This window comes from Rana temporaria, chromosome 2 (genome assembly GCF_905171775.1).
Source record: "Rana temporaria chromosome 2, aRanTem1.1, whole genome shotgun sequence".
NCBI classification, from domain to species: Eukaryota; Metazoa; Chordata; class Amphibia; order Anura; family Ranidae; genus Rana; species Rana temporaria.
In genome coordinates, this window is record NC_053490.1 from 240,620,452 (window position 1) to 240,638,441 (window position 17,990).

Consider the following 17,990-nt stretch of genomic DNA (forward strand, 5'->3'; position numbering starts at 1 on the left):
AATGTATCATAGTGCAACTCACCACACAGAGGGGCTTACATTAACATTAGCGCAACACATACCTATGAAGCCAGCCTTTTTTTTTGGGGGGTTTTTGAACCTATATTGATGCTAAACAATGCTTACTATACTATACATACACTATTATTATCTATTTTTGGATTCTGCTCGTATTATAAATATCTAACATAGGGTTATGCACAGTATACTAATAGTATTTTGTACTTTTGTCATTTTTGTTTCAGCCAGCATTCCCCCCACAGCCATTTCCTGGAAGCAATGTAAGATTATATATATTGCAAATTATTTAATAAGTCATCACGTAAGCCATATACTAATGAATCACCTTAGCAATTTTAGGCAGTTGGAGAAAGTTGAGGTTAAAATATGTGTATGTTTTGCTCAATATAAGAAATATTGCTAAGATTTTGGGAAGTTTTTTTTAAATCAAAAAAGTTTTTATTGCTCACAAAACATACAGGGAATGACAATATGACATATCGTACATAACAAGTAAAATACACTAACAATGAATCTCTCTGTCAAGAACATAACAAGTAGTGATCATATCTAGCAGCAAGCCCCCCGCCCCCACCCACCAGTAACTCACAAAACTAAGTACCCCCCAGCAGCCTCATCTGAACAAGTTCCGTAGGACTCAAGCCAGGTGTGGCAAGCCATGCATCCCACAGCCTATCAAATTTCCCCGCATTTCCCCTGTGTTGATAAATGTACTTCTCCATTATAAGCATTCTGCCCATGTGTGTCAACCAGGACTTAATCGTGGAAAGGCGCCTCCAATTTCCAATTCAGGAGAAGGGTCTTCCTGGCCTGGAATAGCGCTCTAGTAAATGCCATTCGAGTCAACTCCTCCATTATCACTCCCTCCAAAACTCCAAGCAGACAGTACAGCGGGTCAAGTGGAACGTTGGTCTGGAACACCGAATTAAGTGTAGCCAGGACCCCCGTACAAAACCTGTGGAGCTTGGGGCAGCGCCAGAGCAGATTAATCAGATCGCCAGACATTACCCTGCATCTGTTACACATCGGGTCAGGAACTCTGCCCATTTTGAAAAGTTTGACCGGGGTGTAATGGACCCTCAATAGAATGTATATCTGAGACACCTTCTGTGCTACGTTAAGGATTTTGGGAAGTTTACTCAGTAATGCTACGGTCACATAGAATGCTGTCCCTGTATTATCTGGTATGTCCCCCCGCCTAAATCTCTCTTGAAATCAATAGCCAGGTGCAGCCCATTGTGCCATGAAACTTTATTAAGCAAAGTGCACAGTGGCTGGAGGCACTTAGGCTCTATTCACACAAATGCATTTTTCGAAGCATTTTTCAAAAATGCAGGTACATTTTTTAACCGCTTCCTTACTGGGCACATATACCCCTTCCTGACCAGGTGAAATTTCAGCTTGTGGCACTGCGTCACTTTAACTGACAATTGCGCGGTCGTGCGACGTGGCTCCCAAACAGAATTGACGTCCTTTTTTCCCCACAAATAGAGCTTTCTTTTGGTGGTATTTGATCGCCTCTGCGGTTTTTATTTTTTGCGCTATTAAAAAAATAGAGCGACAATTTTGAAAAAAAAAACAATATTTTTTACTTGTTGCTATAATAAATAGCCCATTTTTTTTAAAAAAAACATTTTTTTTCTCAGTCTAGCCGATACGTATTCTTCTACATATTTTTTGGGGGGAAAAAAAAAATCGCAAGAAGCGTCTGGTTTGCGCAAAAGTTATTGCGCTTACAAAATAGGGGACACAATTATTATTATTTTTTATTATTTTTTATTTTACTACTAATGGCGGCGATCAGCATTTTTTTCGTGACTGCGACGTTATGGCGGACACATCGGACACTTTTGACACATTTTTGGCGCCATTCACATTTATACAGCGATCAGTGCTATAAATATGCACTAATTACTTTATAAATGTGACTGGCATTGAAGGGGTTAACACTAGGGGGTGAGGAAGGGGTTAAATGTGTACCCTAAATTGTGTTCTAACTGTAGGTGGAGGGGGGGTGACTGGGGGAGGTGACCGATCTATGTCCCTATGTACAAGGGACACAGATCGGTCTCCTCTCTCCCCTGACAGAACGTGGAGCTCTGTGTTTACACACAGAGCGCCACATCTTGTCCCTGTAGCTGCCGATCGCGAGTCCCTGGCGGACATCACGGCCGCCAGGCACTCGCATCGGCATCTCAGCGATGCGGCGAGCACCGCCGTCGGACGCGCGCCCGCGCCGCTGGATGCGCGCGCAGGCCGTGTTAGAGATTGAGAACCACCTTGCGGCCGTATAAAGTCGTCCTTGACAACCGATGAGTCATCAGCTGTCAGCGGGCTTCCTGCGATTTTTGCTGCATTTTTGTACAGGTCACCAATGTAAAAAGAAGAAAAACGCCCAAATCTGTCCAAATTGAGCTACAAAAAAGCTCCGGAACTTTTTGAGCTTCAGGCGTTTGGCTTCTGCCATTTTGGAGTGGAAATGTGAACCATCTCCATAGAGAATAATAGATTTTTCCCCCTCCAGCGTTTCGTGGCTTGAGGCTTTAAGCTACAAAACGCTCGTGTGAATGGGGCTTTAGGGGGAGATTTACTAAAACCGGTGCACACAGCTGTACATAGTAATCAATCAGCTTCTAACTTCAGCTTGTTCAATTAAGCTTTGACAATAAGCCCCGGTTCACATTAGCACGATTTGACAGGTCAAATCAGAGTCTATTGCTGGCAAAAGGAGCATCTTAACTACTTGCCGACCTGCCGCCGTCATTCTACGGCGGCAGGTTGGTTCTCCTGGGCGAGAGCCCGTAGCTCTACGCCGGCTCTCTCGCAGGCAACTAGGGGCGCGCGCTCGCCCCCGACTCCCTGCGCGGGCCCGGCGGGCGCGATCGCCGCCGGGCACACGCGATTGCTCGTTACAGAGCGGGGACCGGGAGCTGTGTGTGTAAACACACAGCTCCCGGTCCTGTCAGGGGGGGAAATGCTAATCCTCTGTTCATACAATGTATGAACAGAAAATCAGTGATTTCCCCTAGTGAGGCCCCCCCCCCCCCCCCCCCCACAGTAAGAACACACCCAGGGACATACTTAACCCCTTCCCCGCCCCCTAGTGTTCACTGCCAGTGGCATTTTTATAGCAATCAAATGCATTTTTATAGCACTGATCGCTATAAAAATGCCAATGGTCCCAAAAATGTGTCAAAAGTGTCCGAAGTGTCCGCCATAATGTCGCAGTACCGAAAAAAATCGCTGATCGCCGCCATTACTAGTAAAAAAAAATATTAAGAAAAATGCCATAAAAATACCCCCTGTTTTGTAAACGCTATAACTTTTGTGCAAACCAATCAATAAATGCTTATTGCGATTTTTTTAATGAAAAATATGTAGAAGAATACGTATCGTCCTAAACTGAGGGAAAAAAAAGTTTTTTTATATATTTTTGGGGGATATTTATTACAGCAAAAAGTTAAAAATATTGATTAACCAGGGGTTAAGTGGTTAATTGGTGCAACGCCGACTTTGCGGCGCCACACCGATTTCCAAAAGTAGTTCCTGCACTCATAGGTGTGCGTAGGGGGTGTGCCAGTTGTGCCTGGGCATACCCTAATCCCTGTGTGTGGTGCTGATCCCCCCTATTGCCTGGGCTTGCCCTGTATTGCTACCTCTTGCAGTGCTGCTGGCTTCTCTCCTCTTTTCCGTTCGGCTCCTGCAGGGGCGGGTTTTCAGAATGGAGAATGGAGGAACGTGCTAGTAAATATGTAATTTACTATCCCCTTCCTTTTCTAAATGAACACACTCACTCATTGCATTCCTTTATAATTGAAGCATAGAGCACTATTCCATTCATTCGCTGTTCAGTGCAGCTAAGGCTGCAGAGAAAGGCATGTGTGTCTGAGCTTTGGGTGCACACCCTAATGCAATAGGCTGCGCACACCTATGCCTGCACAACTATTAGTGACTTTGAGGGTGATTTCAATAGACATCTGTGCATGAACCTGTACAGATGCCCCCGAAGTCATACTGAAATGCGGTTTTGAAATTGTGTGAGTTTAGATGAACACGATTTCAAAGCCGGCTAAAAAGGGCTGAGGCTGGGTTCACACTTGTCCGACAAACGGTCCTACATTGGGAGCCTCATGTAGCATGACGTGTGAAAATCAATGTTTCCCTATGAGAGCTGTCTTAACTGGTCCTACACAAGTCGGTCCGACTTTGAAAATGCTCCCTGTACTACTTTTGGTCCTACATTGATCCTACTTCAACCCATTGAATATCATTGAAGTCGGACCAAAGTAGTATCCTGTTCATGAAAGTAGGATGGATGTAGGACCAATGTAGGATAAATGTAGGACCGATGTAGCAGCGCAAAGTAGGATGTAAGTCGTGTAGTATAGTGTGAACCCAGCCTGAGGCTGGGTTCACACTACTACACTACTTTCATCCTACTTTGCTCTGCTACATTGGTCCTACATTTATCCTACATTGGTCCTACATCCATCCTACTTTCACTCCTCTGACAAAGCGAACCATGGTGGATCACTTTTCAGAGGGTGTTTGACAAGTAGAGAGGAAGCAATATGTCACTGTCTCACTGCCTGTTTTAACCTCAAAAAGGCTAAACCACTGTGTGGCCCCACACACTTAAGTGGGTCGTATTTGGTGGTAGTACCATCCACTAAATGCAACATGTAGTTACATGCCATGGCATGCATATAGCCCTTAAATGGCATGCTGGTACGCAGTTTGGGGCTCAACTGCCTGCTTTTACCCCCCCTGGCTGCCAGTGTGACTAAGCCCTAAATCAGAAACACTAATGCTAATTACTTTATAGAGCATTCAGTGTAGACATAAGGCTCAATTCACAAAGCTAACACACCAGGATCAGGGTGGGTACAGGCAGATCAAAATTTGGCTGGTTCAGCAGGGACGGGCCAAATGTTCACACCACATACATTCCAGTGCTTCTTTTTCTGCATCCAAAACACATAGAAAGTAGGTTACATGGTTTTCTGTGTCATAGTTCACACCAGTGCTTGCAGTTCCAGTGCGTTTGGCATCAAAAACCCACCGGAACGCACCTACGTGCATCAAAAGACTGGACCCCAGCACAGTGAAAAAAACAGGAAAACAAAAAAAATAAAAAAGCATCTGGATCTGGAATGAATCCGAAAATGCATCAGAATGCACTGGAACGCATCAAAAAACATGTCAAAAAGAACTTTCTTTTTTTTTAACAGTTATTTCCATTAATACTGCTATTTGAATTTCTATTTTTTTTTTCCAGCCGTTTCCTGCTGCAGAACAACATTCAACTCATTTTGTAAGTACTTTATACTGTACATTTATATTTCTTCATTCAAAAGATACCATTTATTGGTTAAAGGGGTTGTAAAGGAAAAACAAATCCCCTAAATAGCTTCCTTTACCCTAGTGCAGTCCTCCTTCACTTACCTCATCCTTTGATTTTTAAATGTCCTTATTTCTTCTGAGAAATGCCTACTTCCTGTTCTTCTGTCTGTAACTCCACACCGTAATGCAAGGCTTTCTCCCTGGTGTGGAGAAAGCCTCTTGAGGGGGAAGGGGGTGAGCAGGAGTGTCACGACCCCCACTAACACACAGCTCCTTTCTCTATCTGCAAAGTAGAGAGTGTCCTGACTTGGCTTCTCGCCCCCTCCCCCCTCAAGAGGCTTTCTCCACACCAGGAAAAAAGCCTTGCATTACAGTGTGGAGTTAGGCCTCGTACACACGACCGAGGAACTCGTCGTAAATGAAACATCGTTTTCCTCGATGAGTTCCTTGTCAGGCTTGTGGAGAAACTTGACAAGCTTTCTTTGCGTACACACTGTCAAGACCAAATCTCCTAGTTCTCAAACGCGGTGACGTACAACACATACAACGGCAGGGGAAGTTCGATTCCACTGGCACAACCCTTGGGGCTGCATTTGCTAATCTCATGTTACTGCGTGTTAAGTAAAAGTTTGGTAAGAGACAATTTGCACTTTTCAGACTGTTACAACGTGACAAATGTGTTATCTCCATTATAAAGCTACTTTTACCAAAGGTGCGCTTCCGTCTCATACTTTATTCTGAGCATGCGCGGGTTTCTTAGCATACACACGAACGTGTTTCTCGTCGAAAACCAGTCCGACGAGGAAATTGAGACTCCCGTCGAGGAAAAAGAGAACTTGTTCTCTTTTTTTCTCGTCGAGTTTCTCGACAGTTTTCTCGATGAAAAACATACACACGACCACCAAGTTTCTTGATGGATTCTGTTGAGGAAAACAATCGTGTGTACGAGGCCTTACAGACAGAAGAACAGGAAATGAGGATTTCTCAGAAGAAATAAGGACATTTAAAAGCAAAATGGAAGGATGAGGTAAGTGAAGGAGGACTGCACTAAGGAAATGAAGCTATTTAGGGAAAACAAATGTTTCCTTTACAACCCCTTTAAGGCCCCTTTCACACAAAAGCTCCGATCAGGTTCGCCTGTCAATTTTTCAGGCGGACCTGATTGGACACCCCATTCATTCCTATGAACTGGTGGGTGTAAATGGATTCTATTTACACCCACCTACCTCCGGATCCGATCTGATCCACAAAAAGAAACAGAAGCTGTCCGTTTACACTCGACTGCCCCTCTGATCCTATACGTCTGAATGGAAGGAGATGGATTTTTTTTAGCAGATCGGATTCGGAGGTAGGTGGGTGTAAATAGAATCCATTTACACCCACAGTCCATAGGGGTGGACTGTGGGTTTAAACCTAGCAGTCCATAGGGGTGAATGGGGTGTCCAATCAGGTCTGCATGAAAAATGTACCTAATTGGACCTTTCGCGTGAAAGGGGCCATATCCGGTCCACAGAGCAGGCACTGTCCGTGTCCGCTCTGCATAAACTGAGTGGACACAAACATGTCATCCACCCGCCCTGCTCCGATCAACAGGGAATCAGCAGACGGATCCCCTGCTGATCAAAATGGAGTCTGCCTGGTGTTATAGGGGGCCTAACTCAAAATAAAAATTGCTGGAGTGCCAGAAAAACTGATCTTTACAAATGAAGTACAGCCCAAAACGATTTTTTAGATTTGCACAGTAGTTTTTTTTTGTAGATTTGCACAGTAAAAATTAAAGTTACCTCTAATAAAGTGTGCCCATCTCTGTCTGCTGAATTGTTAGTTAAATGTCCTACTGTACTTTTATTCAGTCCGCAGTCTCTTTTTGGTGCCGAGCATCTGCCATTAAAACGTATAGTTCCAGCTGCAGTACAGATATCACAGTCAGTCGCTTGCTGTACCTCATCCTCCATTCAGACAACCTGCATTTTTACAATGTAGAAAAATTGTTTTCCTACCCCTTAAAGCAGGGGTGGGGAACCTTTTTTCTGCAGAGGGCCATTTGGATTTTTGTAACATCATTCGAGGGCCGTACAAAATGATCAACTTAAAAATTAGCCTGTTATAGCGGGGATTAAACGTGTCCCCCCCCCCCTGCATTACTGGACCCCTCTACATTACACAGCACCCTGCATCACTGGACCCCTTTACATTACACAGCACCCTGCATCACTGGACCCCTTTACATTACACAGCACCCTGCATCACTGGACCCCTTTACATTACACAGCACCCTGCATCACTGTTTCCCTTTACATTACACAGCACCTTGCACATCTGGACCCCTTTACATTGCACAGCACCCTGCATCACTGGACCCCTTTACATTACACAGCACCCTGCATCACTGGACCCCTTTACATTACACAGCACCTTGCACATCTGGACCCCTTTACATTACACAGCACCTTGCACCTCTGGACCCCTTTACATTACACAGCACCTTGCACCTCTGGACCCCTTTATATTACACAGCACCCTGCATCACTGTTCCCCTTTACATTACACAGCACCTTGCACCTCTGGACCCCTTTACATTACACAGCACCTTGCACCTCTGGACCCCTTTATATTACACAGCACCCTGCATCACTGGACCCCTTTACATTACACATCACCCTGTACCTCTGGACCCTTTACATTACACAGCACCCTGCATCACTGGACCCCTTTACATTACACAGCATCCTGCACTGTGCAGGACATTAATACATGAGTTACCATGACCATTGACCAGTTCAGGACATTTACCTAGGGTTGCCACCTGTACGGGATTGATCCGGACAGTACGGGGTTTGAATCATGTGTCCGGGTCTCCTTCCGCCTTCTACCCGGACACATGATTCAAAGTGTACTGTGGCTTAGCTGGTGGAGGAACACTAGTAGTTAAAGTTGGTAGGGGACTGTTCTTATCCTTATACAGCAGTTCGGACAATTTAATCTGAGCCCCAATGTCCTCTTCTATACAGATACACTGAGTAATGTAATTGCCGGAATCAGCAGCACAAGGATTACTCTGCAGGGACTATTTGATGGTTTTCGGGCTCAGGCGGAGTAATCCTTGTGCAGAGGTTCTCGGCAATTACATTACTCAACCAGGGTATCTGTATAGAAGAGGACGTGGGGAGATTAGATTGTCAGGACTCAGAACTGCTGAATAAAGATAAGAACTTTCCCCTAATGACATTGTCATTTTTTTTTAATATGCAGCATGGGGGGAGGGGGTAAATGTCCTGCACTGGTCATGGTAACTCACAGTGCAGGACATTAATACATGAGTTACTATGACCAGTGCAACTGTGTAGGTAGGACATTTACCCCCTCCCCCCACCGCCATGCTGAATATTAAAAAAATCACAGACAGTCATCACAGTTAATAATCTTCAGACTGCATACAGAATGATGCAGTCTGAAGATTATTAACTTTGATGACTGTCTGTGATTTTTTTAATATGCAGCATAGCGGCGGAGGGGGGTAAATGTCCTGCACAGTGCACAGGACATTAATACATAAGTTACCATGTCCAGTGCAGGACATTTACCCCCCCCCCCCCCGACATGCTGCATATTAAAAAGATCATATTCATCATATTTACATTTAATAATTTTCAAATTGCATCATTGATCCTGCGTTCTTTGATAGTTGACAGCTGTATTAGTAAAATGCTTTCACAATAGGGTCACTTTAAGGATAACAGATATTCTTTCAAGGACAAGGAGGTACACATTTTGCGAAATAAAAAAAGGCATGAAAGATCATTAATGGAACATCAATCTGGAACAACCATCACTAAACAGCGTTGGGTCTTTAATACCATTTTTCATCCATATATAATGGCATTTTAACATTTTTAACCACTTCAGCCCTGGAAGGATTTGCCCCCTTAATGACCAGGCCATTTTTTGCAATAGGCTCTGTGTTGCTTTAACTGACAATTGCGCGGTCTTGCGACAATGTACCCAAACAAAACATTTTTTCCCACAAATAGAGCTTTCTTTTGGTGGTTTTTGATCACCTCTGCGGTTTAATTTTTTTGCGCTATATACAAACAAAGACTCACAATTTTGAAAAAAAAATTATATTTTTTTTACTTTTTTTTTCTATAATACATGTCCAAAAAATATATATATAAAAAATAATTTATTCAACAGTTTAGGCTGAAATATATTCTTCTACATATTTTTGGTAAAAAAAAATCTCAATAGGCATATATTGAGTGGTATGCGCAAAAGTTATTGGGGCAGATCCACACAGATCTGCACCCGCGCAGCGTATCTGAGATACGCTACGCCGCCGTAACTTACCCGGCTTTGGTTCGAATCCATAAAGATTTTGCGCCGGAAGTTACGGCGGCGTAGTCTATCTCTTGCGGCGTAACGGCGCGTAATTCAAATGGGCGAGTAGGGGGCGTGTTTCATTTAAATGAAGCGCGTCCCCGCGCCAAACGAACTGCGCATGCTCCGTTCCTAAATTTCCCGCCGTGCATTGCGCTAAATGACGTCGCAAGGACGTAATTTTTTGTGACGTGGACGTAAATTACGTCCATCCCGATTCACGGACCACTTACGCAAACAAATTTTTTTTTTAAATTAGACGCGGGAACGACGGCCATACTTAACATTGAGTACGCCACGAAATAGAAGCTTTAACTATACGCCGAAAAAAGCAGACTAGAGACGACGTAAAAAAATGTGTCGGACGCTCGTACGTTCGTGGATCGGCGGAAATAGCTAATTTGCATACTCAACGCGGAAAACGACAGGAACACCACCCAGCGGACGCCGAAGTATTGCATCTAAGATCCGAAGGCGTACGAAGACGTACGCCTGTCGGATCTAACCCAGATGCCGTTGTATCTTGTTTTGAGGATTCAAAACAAAGATACGACGCGGGAAATTTGAAAGTACGTCGGCGTATCAGTAGATACGCCGGTGTACTCTCTTTGTGGATTTGTCCCATTGTGTCTATAAAATAAGGGATAGATTTAGGGACTTTTATTTATTTTTTTTCTGACCCCAAATGACACTTTTTGGGCACCAGTGACATTATTACATTGATCAGTGCTATAAAAATGCACTTATTAATGTAAAAATGGCTCTGATAGGGAACATGCCAGAGATCACTGTTCCCGATCCCTGTGAACAGTAGATCTCTGTCATGTCCCCTGTCAGAACGGGGAATCGCCTTGTTTACAAAGGCAGATCCCCATTCTGCCTCTGTACTAGGTGATCGCAGGGTCGTTGGCAGACATCGAATTCCACCTGACCCGCTCACACAGCAGGCATGAGCCCGCCTGCAACATGCGCCTGCGTGAGCCGCCGTACAGCTATGGCGATTTGCGCAGGAGAGGTATTCTCCCGCCATATAACGACGGCGGCTGGTTGGCAAGTGGTTAACCTGGCAATTAGACAACAGTTCACACCTTCAATCATGCAATTTGAGCAATTATCACCACTTCTACATTTCATGGCACAATGGTTACTTCATTATGAAAATCAAACAGGCCAGTTTTATAAACTTTAATACCTCCTGTCATGTTCTTGGACAGTCAACATCTACTGTACCTTGATAAATTACATGATATCATGGTGATTAGATTAAAGTGTAAGTCCTACCTAAAACTAAAATCCCTGCATCTACAGACTTCCACATTCGAACACTAACCTATCCAGCCCTGTAAAGGAAAAATCACTATACATACCTTTTCTGAAGCCACTCTTGTCCAGTCTCCAGTGGCAGAAGCTCTGCAGAGGACTCAGACAACGTCTGTGGAATGAATGGGAAGTGACGCCACCCATAGACTTACTATGGGGCTTCCGTTGTCTGACGTGTCCTCTGCACCCGTCTCCATAGTGAAGCCACAGATGACAGCTCAGCATGGGATCAGGTCGGATTGGCTGCAGAAAAGGTATGTATGCTGATTTTTCATTTACAGGACTAGATAGGTTAGTGTTAGATGTCTGTAGATACAGGGATTTTAGTTTTAGTGTGGACTTCTACGTTAAGCTGATGGAGTTGCGCTTTAAATGCTGTTTTTTTTTTTTTTCGGACACTCATTTGAGCTGAACAAGCTATTGCAATGAGTGTCAAAACATCTTCAACGTAAACAAATCGGGGTGAATGTGACAAACTACTACTCCTGTAGTAAAAAGTACATGCAGTACTTACCATGATCTGGATAAATGAGAAGCTTCACAGTCAACTTTTTCCTTTACCTCCAGCATCTTTGCCTTATTTATACCTGACATGGTACAATAACTCTGCTGATATTTTTTTAACTTAGTTGAGCTGTATTTATTTTCTTACAACTAGGCAATTCCGTATAAGACGAACATCCATGGTGGCCTATATCCTAGCAAGGTCATTGTCATAAGTGGAGCAGTTACTGGACATCCCAAGAGGTAATACATTAGCTTGTTCAGGCTTGCAACTACAATGAGCATTTTGCAAGGAGTTGCAGCCAGTGACTGCTTGCTTCACTACACTCCAGTAGAACCCTATCTCCCTTCTCTTTATAGATCTTCAATTATTATTTGTAAACATCTTTCAGATTTCATGTCAACCTGAAATTCAATGGTGGAACTGCATTTCACTTCAATCCAAGATTTGATGAACACTCCATCGTTCGTAACAGCAAACTGAATGATAGTTGGGGGAATGAGGAGCGTCAAATGCCCAGTTTTGGAATAGGTTTTGCTGCTGGCCAAGGCTTTGTGGTAAGTTCAATAACAGCTAGTATAATAACTTTCTTCTTCTCTGCAAAGTAAAGGCATAATGTGATAGTATGCATCACGTACTAGCACATTATGTGACACTTACCTGCAAATGAAGCCTGCGCCGTCCCCGCTGCAGGCTGCATCCATCTTTGCTAGTCTTTCCTCCGGGGCCGCGGACCCTGGCTGTGTGACTGTCCGGAGCCGCGTAACATCATCCCTGCATATGCGCACGGGAGCCGTCGGTCACGGCACGCGCTCTTGAAGAAACGGCACAGGCGGGCCGTTCCTTTAGAGCACATGCGCCAATGACATCCGCACAGTAAACAGTGTATATCTGCGAAACGGCGCATGTTTAGGCAATATTTACAGTACCTATAGGTAATCCTTATTCTAGGCTTACCTATAGGTACAAATGTTATATGGAGGTTTACAACCTCTTTAAAGACAGGGCTGGGATAAGGAAAGAGGGTGAGTGGGCTCCTGCCCCAAGTGTTGTGTTGTTTTTAAAGGGGGGGGGGGGGTGCTGGAGATGTGGCCGCTCTTCTGCTCCTCACTGACAGGAGTGTTTGCAGAGTCACTTCTATCAGGAGGAGCAGCGGCAGGCTTCTGCTGGAGAGAGGATTCAGCTTTGTCCATCCTCCAGCCTGCAGGAGGAGATAGAGAGCCTGTGCTGAGACTGAAAAAGTTTTCATTGTCATTCTGATGAAGAATGAGGGCAAACTGTCCTTCTTCCTCTTTACCTCTTTATCTTTGTTATGCGATATATCACATGACTGGAGAGCGGAAGGAAAAGCTGCATTTATTCCAGTACAAGGGGAGGGGGGCACAACTCTGATGTAAGGGGGCACTATGATGGAGGAACCTGATGTATGGGGGCACACTGAAGTATGAAGGTACACTGATGGGGGACCCTGGTGTATGGGGGCATTGTGATGGGGGAACCTGATGTATAGGGGCACACTGAAGTATGAAGGCACACTGATGGGGGACCCTGATATATGGGGGCCCTGTGATGGGGGAACCTGATGTATGGGGGCACACTGAAGTATGAAGGCACACTAATGAGGGGAACCTGATGTATGGGGGCACTGTGAGGAGGGAAACAGGCACACTCTGATTTTGGCAAGAAGCTTATTAAGTACGATCTGTGCATCAACTTCAGTGGTGTCCATAGGTGGCATTAGTGTTCTAATTTTTTACCAAAAATTGGGGATTATTTTGTGTTTGTGTACTGAAATGAACAAGTGTATTTTTACTAACATTATGGGTTTAATAAACAGTTGTGCTTGTATCATTTGACATAAAAAGTTGAAACTCCCACCATTTTATTCTCCGGGGTCTCTGTTTTCTGAAAATAAATATTGTTTAATGTTTTAACAAATATTAAGCCCCATTCACAAAACTGTATGTTTTCAAAAAGTCTTTTGCCATTCACTAAAAACGCTACTAAAATACTGCATGAGTTATTTTATGAAGTCATGCTGTATTTTAATAGTGAAAACATGCGGTAATGTAACATAGGCTTTGTTAAGGAGCGGGCAGCCACCCGTATCCTTAACATCCACTAAACAACATGGTTGCTAGGGAGCGAGCGGCTGCCGCATCCTTAACAACCAATGAGTCATCAGCAGAGTTTCCCGCTGAAAGCAGAAAGTAAAAAAAGCAGTTGCCGGAAACTAAAAACTGTGAAAAAAACCTTCGGGCCCTGTATGGATTTTAACAGGAACCCCCATGGCAAAATTTTTAAAACAATTGAGTAGGGTTCCCCCAAAATCCATGCCAGGCCTTAAGGTTTTTTTCACATGACGTCACAAGGGGGCGGGTCACCCAGTGATGTCACCAGGTGACCCCAATCCTTAGTTATTTAAGAACTGTCAGACAGCAGGAGCCTTCGTTGCGAGTGGACATTTTTTTTTCTTTTTTTTTTTTCGGGTCGGAGGTTGTGGAGGGCGTCGTGATTGACAATGGATCTACATCAGGGACATTTATTTTTTAAATAAAAGACTTGTCAAAAACTGTCTAATGTGTTTTTTTACACTGCACATTTTTTGGAGGTGAATGAGTTAGGGGTACCATGTACCCCATACCCATTCACATGGGGGGGTGGGATCAGGGGGCCCCCTTGTTAACAACCAGTACACATTTCACACATACCGCATTCCTGGACCACTACTTAATTACCACATGCATTTCATTATTTATTTCCTTCTGTGAATTGAGTTTATTGCCTGTTCAGATTGGTATAGTGAATTGATAGTTACAGGATTGCGTGCAATATTTAGTCAAAAATGTGTCCGGACACCTAAATGTAGCATGCAAGTTCCTTTTGTGTGAGCCTATTCTCTCATAAAGTGTGCATTATATCGTGTGCAAAAATTGTAAAAAAAATACCTCTGGCAGCAAAAGGGTTTTAAAGAAACTATTAAGTAACCAAACTGTAGATTGTTTACAATTATGTTTTATTATTTATTTGCGTAAGCTCGCACTACATTATACAACCTGAATGTGAAATCCTAGGAAAGCCCTCATTATATGGTTTTTGAAAAGACTAGAGTAGATTGTACAGCCAAATTGTAACTTGTACAACCATCTTAGGGTCCTTTCAAACGTGCGGACCGTTCGTCCGTTTTTTCATACGTCCGTTTACGGATTGCAATGCTTTCCAATGGGATAGCGTACGTTAGCGGATGAGTATCCGCTAACGTCCGTTAACATCCGTCTCCGTTAAGCTCCGTTTTTTTGAATGGAAGAAAACCCTATTTTTCTTCCGTAAAAAAAACGGAACGGACGAAAAACGGATGTTAACATCCGATCCGCTAACATCCGTTTTTCATCAAAATATGTAATAAAAATAAAGTTCTAATGAAAACGGATGAAAAACGGATGAAAAACGGATGAAAAACGGATCAACTGATGATAAAAAACTAATCTAAAAAACGTTCCGCACGTGTGAAAGAGCCCTTAAGATGCATATTATGTTAAGGGAACTTTGTTCTTCCTGTAGATAAGCCAGTACTGGAGCTGTCTGACCACATTTTCCTCCTATTTTTTTTTACAGATTGAAATCGTTTGTGAACAGCATGCTTTCAGAGTGAATGTTAATGGGAAGCATGTGTGTAATTTTAATCATCGTGTGCCACTTAATCAAATAAACACTCTGGAAATAGAGGGCGATGTTGCCCTGCAGCATGTTCAGTTTTAGATAATACATCATCTATGGCTATGCCAAGTCTTTCATACCCAACTGTTTTTAACAACCTAGTACAGAAAGAACACATAGTACAACTACATAAAAAAATGATAGAGCAAAGACAGCAGACAATATTTATACTGTCAGTTCTTTTAACACTTTTAAAGCCAGATGATTAAGTATAGCCCGTATATAAATAATATTTACATTTATTACAATATTTGTAAAATTTCTACACATAAATATGATTTTATGTGTATATACCACTTTTTCTTGGCTACATATTTTCTACTTCACACACAAGACTAACAAATGTGTGCTTTTCATGAAATAAAGCCTAAACTGTATACATTTATTTGATAACGTTATGTATTTCTTTAACCTGTATACCAGCATAAATGTTATAGAGCGCTTTGTGTTAGTTCGTTTATCCATTTGCAAAGCATACACTGTTTTGTTTTCCTTTTTGTTTTTACATTATTTGACTAAGATGAAGCCTAGGATGGGCCTAGGATAGTCAAGGCACAAACTGAAAAACATTGATATACAGACATCTGTTTTTGTTTTTTTACAGGATATATCTGAAAAATACAAACTCTTATGATTTTTTTTTTCATCAACAAACTTTTATTTAGAAAGAACAACGTGGTATTTTTTTACACAGTTTGTTTCATAGGAAAGTACAATATAAAACTACGTGACTTATAGTACATGAAGGGTTTAAGTGCAGTCTTTGAACTTACAGGCAAACAGAAAAACTTCAGCAATAACCACGAAGGGGTGGAACATAACAGTAGATAGTGTATTAACATTATTAAAATAATACAGTTGTCAATAAAAGAGTAATGTAATAAAAGTTTTTGATTATCAAGAAACAATGGCATGTGTTTTCATTCCTTTTAAATATTCAAGCAGAGTGCTATAATGGAGGTGCGAGGGAGGAAAGGATATCAAAGGCATACAGGTGTAGGAGAACTGCGTTGCTCTCAAGAAGGGGGGAAAGGTTGCTGGTCATCAACAAGCTGCCATGCATACCAACTTTTATCAAATCTTGCAGGGCAGCCCCTAAACATATCATTTAATTGGTATAGGGTGAGTATTTTATAGATAGTTTGAAGGCATAGTTCACCTTTACCAAAAAAAAGTTTGCAGACTTAACAGCAAAGTAACACATTTCTTTTTTTTTTTTTTTTTTTTAAATAACATTCTATTTTATTAAACATTTTTTTCAGCATACAACATGTCACACAAGATGAGGTATTCAAATTACAGAGAAGATATCATCTCCAGCATCAGGCAGTTAGTTCTAGTAGTATTTTACAAGGGACATGAAAGATGTAAAATTTCCACAAATTTCCAATTTTTCCAAATTTCCAATTGCATAGTGAGTATCCCAGTGATTTATCAGTATATAGAATCAACAGACACGGTGAAAAAGGGTGCTCGTATGAAGTAAAAAGCATATATAAAATGCAATAGCAACCAATTATCAATATAGAAGTCCTTCATGACAGTTCATATACATAAATCCACAAATGACAGTCTAATTGGATAGTGAATATCCCAGCGATTTATCAGTGTACAGAATCAACAGACACAGCGTGAAAGGGTGCTCATATGAAGATTGTCCCCACATAAAATCACGCCTCTTACCAAAGATTTTTGATCTCAAATTATACAGCTCTCATTCGCTTGCCACGAGGTAGTTGAAAGGAGGGAGGAGTATTATCCGCAGCCAGCCTCAACCCTGTAAAAATCCAAGGATCTCAACCGGTGTTCAATAGATCATGAATTGGTTGTTCACACAAATGTGTAGGAAGAGGAAGACACTTCATAGTATGCTAAAATCCAATTACCCTCCCTCCTTTTAACTACAGGGTTTTATGGACACTTAGAAAGCGAATGAGATCTCTATAGTTTGAGATCACAAATCTTTGGTAAGAGGCGTGATTTTATTTGGGGATGATCTTCATACTGTGTCTGTTGATTCTGTACGCTTATAAATCGCTGGGATATTCACTATGCAATTAGACTGTCATGTGTGGATTTATGTATATGAACTGCAGGAACAGATTTACAGGACGCAATCACTGTTTTTAAAATGTCCGTTCTGACCAAATTTATTATTACATGTTATTTTATACATAGATAAAGGGGTGGTGTAAGATGTTATTAAAAACGAACAAATAGAAATATGTTATTAAAAGCTAGCGAGTAGAACAATTGCAAAGTAAAACCTTCGGGGGGGGGGGGGGGGGGGGGGTTGAGACAGAAAGAGCTTCTAGGTCTAGTAGTTGTGTCTGTGTGTTAAGTGAAGGTTACAGAACACATTTCAATATTGTGAACAAAATGGAGTCTCTTTCTTATGGTTAACCGCTTAAGCCCCGGACCATTTTGGTGGTTAAAGACCGGGCCACTTTTTACGATTCGGCACTGTGTAGCTCTAACTGACAATTGTGCGGCCGTGCGACGTCGCTCCCAAACAATATTGACGTCCTTTTTTCCCACAAATAGAGCTTTCTTTTGGTGGTATTTGATCACTTCTGCGATTTTTATTTTTTGCGCTATAAACAATAAAAGAGCGTCAATTTTGAAATAAATGCAATATTTTTTGCTATAATAAATATCCCCAAAAAATATATAAAAAAGCATTTTTCCACAGTTTAGGCTGATAGGT

The 17,990-nt window shown here is 42.2% G+C and overlaps 1 protein-coding gene across 1 annotated transcript in view; it reads left to right on the forward strand.

Moving 5' to 3' along the window:
• The window catches only part of LGALS9 (galectin 9), a 32,291-nt gene extending 16,103 nt beyond the window's left edge, over positions 1-16,188 (forward strand). Inside the window, exons 6-10 of the mRNA XM_040336677.1 lie at positions 246-281; positions 5,300-5,335; positions 11,720-11,808; positions 11,958-12,123; positions 15,182-16,188. Coding sequence (XP_040192611.1) covers positions 246-281; positions 5,300-5,335; positions 11,720-11,808; positions 11,958-12,123; positions 15,182-15,325 — 471 coding nt within the window. The 3' untranslated portion in view covers positions 15,326-16,188. The remainder of the gene's footprint in view (positions 1-245; positions 282-5,299; positions 5,336-11,719; positions 11,809-11,957; positions 12,124-15,181) is intronic.
• Positions 16,189-17,990: the final 1,802 nt, after the last annotated feature.